This window comes from Trichomycterus rosablanca, chromosome 11 (assembly GCF_030014385.1).
Source record: "Trichomycterus rosablanca isolate fTriRos1 chromosome 11, fTriRos1.hap1, whole genome shotgun sequence".
NCBI classification, from domain to species: domain Eukaryota; kingdom Metazoa; phylum Chordata; class Actinopteri; order Siluriformes; family Trichomycteridae; genus Trichomycterus; species Trichomycterus rosablanca.
The window spans coordinates 9,025,435-9,037,720 of NC_085998.1; the positions used below are offsets into that span (position 1 = coordinate 9,025,435).

Sequence of the window (12,286 nt, forward strand, 5' to 3'; positions counted from 1 at the left end):
CAGTGTAAGAAGAGTAATTAATTAATTTATTTATTTTTAATATCATGTTTTACACACATTTGTTACATTCATGACAGAAATAGTAGTTACCCGTTACACAAGATTCATTAGTTCACAAGTTTAATGTCAAACACAGTCCTGGACAATTTTGTATCTCCAATTTACCTCACTTGCATGTCTTCGGACTGTGGGAGGAAACCGGAGCTCCACGAGGAAACCCACGCAGACACAGGGAGAACATGCAAACCACACAGAAAGGAAGGAGATTAATAAAAATACAATAAGATCAATATTTGATCATTTGGTTAATAATGTATTTTTATTGCTTGTTAACTGTTTATGGACTGAATCACGGTTGCAGGATTTTGAAGGAATTTTTGAACTATCTACCCCGTTTTCCAAAAAACCTCAAGACACATGCTGAACTCGAGATGCATGCCGAACTGATACGGTACATGCCGAACAGGTACGATAAATGCCGAACAGCTACGATAAATGCCGAAAAGTTACGATAAATGCCGAACTGATACGGTTATTACCGAACATCAGACTGAATTGTGCACTGTCACTTTAAACGACTCTCCCCCTCTGCTATTGGGCCGGAAGAGTGATATTGCGGAAGTGTAATAATCACCGTGCTTCGTGTTTACATGCATGTGTTTGATGTTACATTAATGTGATTATAAAATGTCTGGGTTTTATTTAGATCGGATTGGACAGGTGTATGATCGCTACCGGAATTATGTAGCCCAAAACCCTGGAGCTACATCTCAGCTGGAGGCTGCAGTCAGGACCCTGTCATACCTCATAGCAGGTAGCATCATAACTGAAACTAAACAGCAGTTTAATAACCAGTTTTTCTTTTAATGAATTAAAACTAAACATCAGTCCATTCTTTAATTTTTCTTTTAATGCATTAAAACTAAAACTAAGCAACTTTAATGCAGTAATGTTTATTTTTTAAATCTTACATACTTAAAAATAAAAGATTTATTTTATTATTACGTTATTTGTAAGTAAGGCAGCTAAACAGAACTTTTACTAAGTATTTGGCTGCTTCCAAAATAAAATACATCACTGTTAAATGTTTTATAACAATAATAAACACCTCTACAGGTCGTGGACAAAATAACAGAAACAGCAGATGATAAAAGCTCTACTTCAAAGTTTAATAATCAAATTTCCAAACATCTTAGGCAGTTGTAGCTTAGCAATTAAGGTTCTGGACCAGTAATCAGAAGGTTGCTGGTTCAAGCCCCACCAAAGCAGGTTGCCACTGTTGGGCCCTTAACCCTCAATTGCTAAGACTGTACAGTATACTGTCACAATTGTAAGTTGCTTTGGATAGGAGTGCCTGCTATGTGCTGTAAATGTAAATCTTTACCGATACCTTTGAGTAAGCATCCCATACATAAATAGGGTTCATTTGATTTTGCCCAGGGCGGCACGGTGGCTAGCACTGTTGCCTCACAGCAAGAAGGTCCTTTCTGTGTGGAGTTTGCATGTTTTCCCCGTGTCTTTGTGGGTTTCCTCCGGGAGCTCCGGTTTCCCCCCACAGTCCAAAAACATGCAGTCAGGTTAACTGAAGACACTGAATTGCCGTCTAGGGTGTTACTGTGTGCCTTGCGCCCATTGAAAAGCTGGGATAGGCTACAGCACTCCTTCGCGACCCTAATTGGATGAGCGGTTAAGAAAGTGACCGAGTGACTGATTTTGCCCATAAAACATGCATGTAAACTTTTGACTTGTATGGTAATATGTCAATTGTTATTTAGGTGGGACTTTCAGCATTATGGAAAAACCTCATTTCTCTTTTGTTCTTGCAGGTCGCTTTACTGATTCTCATGAAATTTCAGAATTGGGTAAGGTAATCTGTTATTATTCCCCCCTTTATGTCTGCTGCTTTAATCTACTTTCATGATTTGAGCATGGGGCAGAATACATGTGTTTTCTTAAAGGCAGCCCAAGTAACTATGCCTGTATGAATTGAGCTTAAATCTAGGAAGATATGCAGAGCATGAGGCAGGACTATATTTTTACCTTGACCTTTGTGTGTGTGTGTGTGTGTGTGTGTGTGTGTGTGTATGTGTGTCTTTTTGCAGTGTATTCAGCCTCTAACTTGTTGGTGTTGCTGAACGATAACATCCTGAGGAAGAGTCTCTCCAAAACTTTACCTGTGGTAATTTGCTAACAGATCTCTTTCTCTCCAACACGTCTTGCAATTAGTCACGTGTGTGTGTGTGTGTGTGTGTGTGTGTGTGTGTGTGTGTGTGATTGTGTGTCTGTGTTGGCATGGTGGTAAGAGGTATAAAGATTGTAACCAGATGTGTAACCAGATTAATAAATAAATAAAGAAGTACAATGAGGTTCAGATCAGTAAGGTTCAGATCTAGATGTACACTCCATGCCCAAAATATGGACACCTTCCCTAATAAATTAGTTCAGGTGTTTCAGTCACAACCTTTTCTAACAGGTGCATTAAACTGAATATACTAAATTAATAATATGCCTCCAACAACAGTGGCAACCGTTTGTAAAGGGTCTTTGCTGTTACAGCATGACTGTGCCCATGTACACAATACGCGGTCCAAAAATGTTTTGTGTAGAGGACCTAGAGTGACCTGTACAAAGCCTGGACCTCCCCTGTATTCAACACCTTTGGGATCGCAACTGTAATGTTGATTTGCACTGGTGTCATTGTCATTGATGGAACTTACCTCACAGGGACCCAAACTGTTGTGACAGTGTTGGAATCACATCATTCATTTTCTTCACATTAGAATCAGGTGTGACTAAAACATCTGAACTTATTTGAATGGGTGTCCACATGCCTTTGGCTATATAACATGTCTACTGTATCTCAAAGTCGAAGTCATATCACCCTACTAAAATGGACAGGAAGGGCAAATTTACACCCCAAGCACTGGCCCGTAAATAATGATCTTCTGCTTCAGGTTTTATTGAAGCCGCACTTTTATTTGTGCGCTTTAGTCTAAGACTGAAAGCTATCTGCTGGATGTTAGTCTGCTCTTTATTTCTTCATTGGTGCACAAGAGCACTGCATCATGGAGTTTCTGTGCTTAGTGTTCAAAAATAAACACATTCAGAGACTTTCAGTGGTGCAATAAAAGCGGCACTCAGCTCAGGGCAAAAGGGGAATGGAATGGAATTCATGACTCTCAGCTCGCTGGATTTAATGGAGCTCTGGCCAGAAAGCTTGAACTTGTATTGAGTTTATGGTGGTATTTGAAATCACTCTTTATCAGCAGTTCTGACAGAAACCTTACAGTGTGTGTGTGTGTGTGTGTGTGTGTGTGTGTGTGTGTGTGTGTGTGTGTGTGTGTGTGTGTGTGTGTGTGTGTGTGTGTGTGTGTGTGTGTGTGTGTGTGTGTGTGTGTGTGTGTGTGTGTGTGTGTGTGTGTGTGTGTGTGTGTGTGTGTAGTCCCTTTCGCAACAGAGGCTGTTAACATGGCTCTCAGTGGTGGAGTATGTGGAGGTCTTTATGGAGATGGGTGCCGCTAAGCTGTGGGGTGAAGCTGGGCGCTGGCTGGTGGTCGTCCTCATCCAGATTACAAAGTAGGACTTCTATCTGTAAAGGTGCAACACTCTGAATTCCACCATGAATATCTCTCATTATTATCTACTTCCCTTCCTTCCACAGGGCCATCCTGCGCATCCTGCTGCTCTTTTGGTACAAATCTGGCATCCAGACTTCACCCCCCATAGCCCCCCTGGACAGAAACACAGGCCTGTACAACAGAGGTAAGAGAATGTTTTGGTAAACATGTGTTTGCATACATTAATAATAGGTTTGTCATGACACTTGGGATTTCTTTGATTTCTGCAAGTTTTTTGTCTGTGACTGAATGATTTGAACACACACCTATTTGCGTTGTTGGTTTTTTAAAAGTGTGACACAATTTTGGGTCAAAAAATACATACAGCAAGTCTCTCGGGTGGCAGTGGATTCATGTGCTAGGCTACGAATGCTGATGCTGCTTCAAACACGACCTCTGCTGGCTGATCGAGGCATCTGTGTGCATAGTAAATGATTTACAAACAGCATAGTGTGACTCTCTGTACTCGGTGTGACTCCCTGTGAGACTCTCTTCTGCATGCAAGTTGGAGGGATCATGTGCTAGTCTACAGCTCTCCTTGTCCAGGCCAAGGGTGGTGCAAGGGCAGTGCAGATGCATTCAGTAATTGACTAGATTGAAGGAAGGGGGTTGCAAAAAATAATAGTTATAGTCCGGGGTATTTTGTGGCTTCTTCTTTTAATTATTGATTTGCTCTTGGAGGAACTTTTGGAGGAATCCCCAATGTTTTAAGTCAAGTCAAATTTATTTATATAGCGCTTTTTAGAATGGACATTGTCTCAAAGCAACTTTACAGAATCCAGGACCAACAGACAAAAAACCCCTATTGAGCAAGCCAAGGGTGACAGTGGCAAGGAAAAACTCCCTTAAAATTACAGGAAGAAACCTTGAGAAGAACCAGACTCAGCAGGGACCCATCCTCCTCGGGTGGCTTGGAGGATACTTTAAATAAATAGGATTTACACAAATCATACAAACAAAATTAAATTGAACTGAAAGTTATAACTAGCAAAAAATAATGGAGTTCTTCATTGTTCAGTCCAGTCTGTGATAAAGTCTTTCGTAAGTTCTGGACATTTTGGTGCAAACCCGCCACGGTTCCATCCCATCTAGTAGGAGCAGCATTGTTGGCACTGCAGTCTCGACTTTTAACCTTAAGAGGGTAAACAAGTCCTCTTCATTTGAAGATAATGGCTCTCACTGTGGTTTGTGGGAGTCCTGGAGCTTCAAAATAAATACTTTGGGACTTCTTAGGCTAGTATTTTTTGGTACATTGTGTTTTAGTGTGATTCTGTTGATCATGATGATGTTCTGCTTGTTGTGACCATTTGGCTACTTTAGGTTACTGGAAATGCTGCTGTAAACAAGCCTGGTTGTGTATACATTTGGGTAACTGGCTGATTGATTAACTAAGGGACAATGCATTTTTTGCACAGGGCCATTCCCTGCATTTTGTTTTTACTCTGGTTGTCATTGTCTTATATCAAATGTTGTTTAAATAGCTGGACTAACTGATCATGAAAAATATGCAAGAATTGAAGAAATCAGGAGGGGGCAAATACTTTTTCACAGAACTGTAGCTCAATCTTCTGTTTCTTTTACATACAAGTGCTCATGTTGCTCTTTTTTTTAGATCAAGGTGAGGAAGAGGACGTCACATTTGTAGGACAGCGCTCGGGAAGAGTGATAAGACCCCTGAGAAATGGTAAAAACTCTTTTCCTCACATTGTGCACAGGGGCAAAGACGTGCTATTCATTTGGAATGGGTTTCACTTAAATGCCAGAATTGATTAATTAGACAGGGTGTCCACTTACTTTTTTGCCGTATATTTGTACTGTACCCTCTATTCTGTAAAATGTACTGTAGAACACAGCTCTGTTTTCTTGCTCCAGCATCTTCACTGCAATCTCGTCTTTGGGACATTGCTAGCGGAGAGAGGAGGAGAAGAAATCAGGAGGAAGATCTACGTGCTAGCCCCACCCCTCTGGGCCTACAAGAGACGATTGCAGAATCACTGTACATTGCTCGACCCCTCGTGCACTGTATCCAAATGCAGCACAATCACCCAGCACCCAGTCACTTAAGCACCACAGTCAGTCACTCAGACCACAGTCACTTGGCACAGTCGGTCACTCAGTCGATGCACATTTAACTACTCAGACCACAGTCACTTGGCACAGTCAGTCACTCAGGCCACAGTCACTTGCACAGTCAGTCACTCAGTCGATGCACAGTCAGCTACTCAGACCACAGTCATTTGGCAAAGTCAGTCACTCTGGCCTCAGTCGACACACAGTCACTCTGGCCTCAGTCACTCAGTCGGTGCACAGTCTGTCACTCAGGCCACAGTCACTCTGCACAGTCAGTCACTCAGGCCACAGTCAGTCACTAAGGCCACAGTCACACAGTTGGCACAGTCCCTCACTCAGTCGACGCATACTCACACTTACTCAGTGTACAGTCAGTCACTCAGGCCACAGTTACTCACTCAGTGCACAGTCACAGCATGTCAACCCTGTGATCTTACTAGCACAGTCTATTTTTCTTAACCCTTTACCCTCTCAGTGGCTGCTCTGGGGTTGTGTGGAAAACGCTCCTGGAAACCATGGCTTATCTCTGGCATCCTAGAGATAACAAGGTAAAGAAAGATGTTCTCCTCTCTCTGTTGTTACCTGTGTGAACACACATCTGTTTTATCTGTGTTCTGCCTGTGTTTAGTTTCAGTCTGTTGTCGGACACCACAAAGACGCTTAACCGTTGTGAGAAAGCCGAAATGAGAAGACGAGCCTTTCTTCTGCTCTACTACTTGCTCCGATCGCCTTTCTATGACCGATATTCTGAGTATAAGACACTTCACACCTTCAACGTTTATTCTCAGGCACCCAGTAGATATGAACCCATTAGACACAACATTCTGGTCACAAGAACACTCTTTAAAATACATTTTAATGTATAAAGATTTTGTGTGTTTATTAGGATTTTAGGGTCATGTTTTACATTTTAAGTGGGTGAAATCTTTCAGCAGGAGGAAGATCTAAAGTTCACCTCAGTCTTTTTACTGACCACAGAATTAAGATTTGTTGAATGTGGGATGAGCTAAAGAGAGAGTCCACAATCATGGACATGAGAATTTAAAGGATCAGGAGAGATTCTGTATAGAGGAATGTATTCAGATCCCGTCCCATTTGTTTTTCAATTTCATTAAACACTATGGGAGAATAGCGCTCAGGTGGTGCAGCAATAAATTACACTAGCCTTCTACCACTGGGATCCAGGATTCCAATCCTAAGCGGTGCTGTCAGCCAGTCTGACATTTCAGGGGGGTGGCTGTGGCCCCGAGATGGATTGTTTGGGGTATGTTGCTGCATTGCACCCATTGGTCCCAGGGAGGCCGGAAGAGTTGGAACATGAAAATTATAGGAGACCAGGTGCCCAGGTGGCGCAGCGAGATATTAGCCAGCACACCAGCTCTGAGATTCTGAACTCCTCGATTCGAAACTCTGTGTTGTCACCGGTCAGCTGGGCACCATCTAGTGGGCATAATTGGCAGTGCCTGCAGCAGACACTGCTAGGGCAGGATGACCAGACTATGTGGGTGGGGTCTTCAGACGCTGTGTAAGGACCCTGATTAGCAGATAAAGAGGCGCCTGTGCAGAGTGCATAGGAGAAAAAGGGTGCCGCTAAGGGCTGCCCGCGGGTCGGATGAGGCGTGAGCAGCAACAATCACTCTGCACAGTCAGTCACTTAATCGGTGCACAGTCAGTAACTCAGTCGGCACATGTTTAGTCACTCAGGCCACAGTCACTTTGCACAGTCAGTCATTCGGGCCACAGTCAGTCTGCACAGTCAGTAACTCAGTCATCGCACTGCCACTTAGTTGGTGCACAGCCAGTCACTCTGGCCTCAATCACAGGTGCCCAGGTGGCGCAGCGGGATATTTCTCTAGCACACCAGCTCCGAGATTCTGAACTCCTCGGTTCGAAAGTCACCGGTCAGCTGGGCACCATCTAGGCAGTGCCTGCAGCAGACACGTCTTTGCTAGGGAGGGATGACCGGACCATGTGGGTGGGGTCTTCAAACGCTGTGTAAGGACACTGATTGGCAGAGAAAGAGGCGCCTGTGCAGAGTGCATAGGTGAAAAAGGGTGCCGCTAAGGGCTGCGCACGGGTCGGAGGAGGCGTGAGCAGCAATATAGCCACCTTGACGGCAATCAGGGATCCTTCAGCAGCGGAAGTCAAATTGACTACACTAAATTAGGAGGAAATGGGAGAAAATGCATAAATAAAATAGAAAAAAATTATAGGAGAGTGTACTGAGCTGTTATCTTAGCAATGGAAGATTTTCCCAGGTTGCCAATATTTGCGACTGTATTTTAACGTTTGCCTTAGCTAACATTCGTTGTTGTATTTTTCTCTGAATTCAGAGTGAAGATCCTGTTCCTGCTTCGGTTCTTGGCTGATTATGTTCCTGGAGTTGGCTTAGTTGCACGTAAGCACACTGTTCAGTTTTCAGTTTGATAATGAAATAATTTCTACACTTGCTGTTCTGATGGCATCATTCTTTCCACTGCGTTTGTTCAGGTCCACTAATGGAGTACTTACCCTTCTGGCAGAAGGTCTACTTTTATAACTGGGGCTAATGAAGGTCATGCAGAACTGCACACAGAAGAGCATCAGTGCTAAAGTTTCATGAACAATACACAAACATTTGACAATCTGACATGGTTTCAGTTTGGTCAGCAGCGATTTGTTTCATAAATACACAGAGTTCTGCTTTAAAAGTTGATCAATATTGTTATAATCTTAGTTCTGATTTTATTTAGCATTCATATAGGACACGTCCTTAAATCTCTGTGCCATGTTATTCTTTTTATGCAGTATGATTTCTTATCAGACCATAATTTTGTTTTTAATCCCAAATTCATTCTGTAACTTCTGTGCTTTAAAATACCTCTGAACTCAAATGCATGATTTTTAAACTTGCTTGGATTAGCTATTCTGATTATATAGAATTGAATGTGGGTCAAATTAGAGGAAACAGGGGTTGGTGGGTTGACACAGATTTCTCTCTGTCCTGCATTATGTGCACAGAAAAACCTTGGAGCCTGGAGAAGCCGTCAATTTTGGTTCTTTGTTAATAGCAGATACAGACAGAAAGAGCTCAGTGTTTCAGGCTTTTTGGCCATTTTATCACCATTTTGATATAAAATAATGGGGATATTCCGCTAGCACACCAGCGCCGAGATTCTAAACTCCTGGGTTCGAAATTCAGCATTGCCACGGGTCGACTGGGCACCATGTAGCGTGCATAATCGGCAGTACTTGCAGCAGACACGTTTCTGCTAGGGCGGGATGGCCAAACCATGTGGGTGGGGTCTTCAAACACTGTGTAAGGACCCTGATTAGCAGATAGCGAGGCGTCTGTGCAGAGTGCATAGGTGAAAAAGGGTTCCAAGGGCTGCGCGTGGGTCGGAGGAGGCGTAAGCAGCAATATACCCACCTCGAGTCCAGTCAGGGATCCCCCAGCAGCGGAAGACAAATTGACTACACTAAACTGGGATAAAATGCATAAATAAAATAGAAAAAATAAATAAATAATGCATTTTGCTAAAAGCTCCAACATTACATGACTCTGCAGCCTATAAAATAGCAGAATGTGACTGTTTTCCTTGAGCTCTTACAGTTTACGACTCTGTTCACACAGGAAATATTTATAAAAATGTAGGTGCTTTCTGGGTGGAGGTTGTGGGGTTGCCTTCAATCCACATAAAAATGCAATTTCAGGTCACTGACGACAGAGCTTTTTGGAAAATTATTTCTAGATTTAACATTACAAGTTCAGAGGTACTTTAAAGGTTTCATAGATTCACTAAATAGGAAAATAATTCAAACTGACTTTACTGAGCTGAGTTAATAATACTGTGAGTAATTTTTAGCTATGTACTATTTTGGGTCGGGACTAAATGATGAGTGTTCTAATTTGTATGAATAAATGTAATAATTTTCACTGTGTGAAACAAAACTAGTTTTGATACTTGAGTAAACTAAGCAGTGCCCCTTTCACACATGCACCTTTATCCAGAAATTCACTGTGTTCTCTAAGCGAGGGATGTTTTTGGCATCCATCAGAAAATGCATTATTTTTTCACCATACTGGAAAACATGTGAATCAAACCACTAACTATAGAGTACAGAAAACAGTAATAAGACAAATGGTGTTTGTCATGTATTTAGTACAGAATGTTATGGATTGGAACACAGCCGTAGATGCTGCAAAGCTACTGCCTTTCCTGCAGACTGGATATAAGATTAGATAAAATTGGCTAAATTTGTATTATTTAACCCAAAAAGTAAATTTTGGCTATATAATACAGCGTCTTGTAAGTGTGAGTCCATCCATCAGTTTGTATGATCTGTTAATGCATCTTTCTTATTGAAATCAGTTGCAGCACTGCATGTTTGACAAATTGCAATAGTGTCAGGGCAGCCAGTCTGTAGGACCCAAAGTTGAGTTACAACTTGATAAAACAACGCTTCATTTGCTTCTGCTGTAATGTGTTAAAAATAAACACCACCATGAGATTCAAGTGATCAAGGTGTGTTGCAACCATGATAGGATCTAAGGAGCTGTCACAAAAGCTGAGAGGAGATCATTTCATTGCACCATAATGGCAGTGGGTGCAAGATTTCCAAGACCTTCAACATATCTAGAGACACCATCTAGAGTATTGTACCGATTTTCCTTAACTTATGACACGGTGAAAATGAGTGAAAATACCCTTTAAATACACTATATGGCCAAGTATTTTGACACCTGACCATGAGCGTCCAGCTGAGACCCTTTCAGCTATAACAACAGCCTTTTGACTTAGACTTTAAAGTATGTCTGTGGGAATTTGTGCCCATTTAATCAAAAGAGCATTTTTATGGCTGGGCACTGATGTTGGTCAAGAAAGCCTCCATTGATGTTCCAGTGGGACTGAAGTCAGGGCTCTGTATAGGCTGCTGGAAGTTCTTTAAATTGAGCTTTTCTTCATCTTTATAGAGCTTGCTTTGTAAACAAGGTCACAGTCATTCTGGAACAGGAAAGGACCTTCCCTAAACTGTTGTTTTAAAATTGGAAGCATATAATTTCCTTTATATAAATGATTCATTATGCATGTTAGGAATTGTTGTGGCTGAAGCACATATTTTGTTCATATAGTGTATAAAGAAATTGTATAAAGAAGTTGTTAGGAGTCACATGGTGTCTAAGGTGTCGTTTATGTATGAAAGGGAGCAACCGGAAAAATGACCATGTCAAAACTGCATGTGTGAAAGATTCAAAACAGATACTTACAAGGCTGACCTGGTTTGATTGTAAAAGAAGGCCATGATAGTACGACTTGAAACACTTTGTGTACATTTGAATAGAACATTTAAATTTAATCATAGCATCTCAAAAAATATCTAGAATGCATTTTGTACACTTTTATGTGTTGAATAAATCATCCAGTGATGGGAAAAGTAATTTACTCCTTTAGCATTTTTTTTTTCAAAGCAGATGGAGATCAGAAGGTTTTCTCCATCGAAATAAAATATTAAACAGTAATAAGAAATGAGTGCACACTACACATCGTTCCATCATGCAACACCTCATTTTGTAAACCTGCCTTTGCACTAAACAAATGAGAAGACACGACCATATGAAAAACTGCATAAACATGAAGCAGCTCTTTCTTCTTTCTGTTCAGCAAAACCTGTTTTGCAACAATATAATTGATGTGTATCGACTTGTATACTGGAGACTTAAAATAGTCAGCAACAAACCTCCAGGGGTTTAGATCAAAATGTTGAACTATAAATTCTGTTCCTTAAGGCAAATTGATTTTCAGGTGATTTTTCTATGAAGTGTACTCACTGTTGTAGATCATCGTTCTTTGATGCTGAAAGAGGATTTTTCATGTGCTTGAATTCCCATGAATATTTTGTATTCATTATTTTCATAGCAGGCAGAAATGCACACCCACACAATGTGTCCACCCTTTGAATAGATCAGGGTAATTTAAGGGGAAACCCTCTAATCTATCCATCTACTTACACATTCACCTAATTACACCTCGGGCCAATTTTAAGCAGCAAGTTCACTTACTGTTTTTGGAAGCTGGGAGGACACCAGAGTACTGGCGTATGCTTTACACTGATATGAGGAAAACATCGGTTAACATTAATGACTGAACCCAGGTCATCAGGGCCCATGTTGATGGTGGCACCCATTCTACCAGATGCTCCTTGATTTATTAGTACACAAGTGTCTGCTGCCCTGCAGTGGCAGCTCAGCGGTTTGTTTGTTTATTAGGATTTTAACGTCATGTTTTACACTTTGGTGTTTCCAATTCACCTCACTTGCATGTCTTTGGACTGTGGGAGGAAACCGGAGCACCCAGAGGAAACCCACACAGACACGGGGAGAACACGCGAACTCCACACAGAAAGGACCCGAACCGCTCCACCTGGGGATCGAACCCAGGACCTTCTTGCTGTGAGGCGACAGTGCTACCCACTGAGCCATCGTGCTGCCCGTACAGGACTAGTAAGTGGAAGGTCACTGGTTAAAGACCCACATCTGTCAGGTTGCCACTGTTGGGCTCTTGAGCAAGGCCTTTAACCCTCAATTGCTTGCAATGTGTACAGTATCAATTGTAAGTCGC

At 41.8% G+C, this 12,286-nt stretch overlaps 1 protein-coding gene across 1 annotated transcript; it reads left to right on the top strand.

The window, feature by feature from the left end:
- The first annotated feature begins 627 nt into the window (after positions 1-627).
- On the top strand, positions 628-11,106 carry pex16 (peroxisomal biogenesis factor 16). Its single transcript, XM_063005124.1, has 11 exons — positions 628-814; positions 1,827-1,862; positions 2,103-2,179; positions 3,443-3,576; positions 3,662-3,762; positions 5,230-5,301; positions 5,490-5,639; positions 6,163-6,235; positions 6,316-6,438; positions 8,021-8,085; positions 8,178-11,106. Exons 1-11 carry the CDS (start codon positions 688-690, stop codon positions 8,234-8,236), a joined length of 1,017 nt encoding a protein of 338 aa, XP_062861194.1. The 5' UTR covers positions 628-687; the 3' UTR covers positions 8,237-11,106.
- The last annotated feature ends 1,180 nt before the right edge of the window (positions 11,107-12,286 follow it).

Bases quoted from the DNA above. Each gene is read 5' to 3' on its own strand.
- pex16 (XM_063005124.1), top strand. From the start codon at position 688: ATGTCTGGGTTTTATTTAGATCGGATTGGACAGGTGTATGATCGCTAC. The intron at 815-1,826 runs GTAGCATCATAA...TTGTTCTTGCAG, and splicing joins CCTGTCATACCTCATAGCAG to GTCGCTTTACTGATTCTCAT. The intron at 5,302-5,489 runs GTAAAAACTCTT...TTCTTGCTCCAG, and splicing joins GATAAGACCCCTGAGAAATG to CATCTTCACTGCAATCTCGT.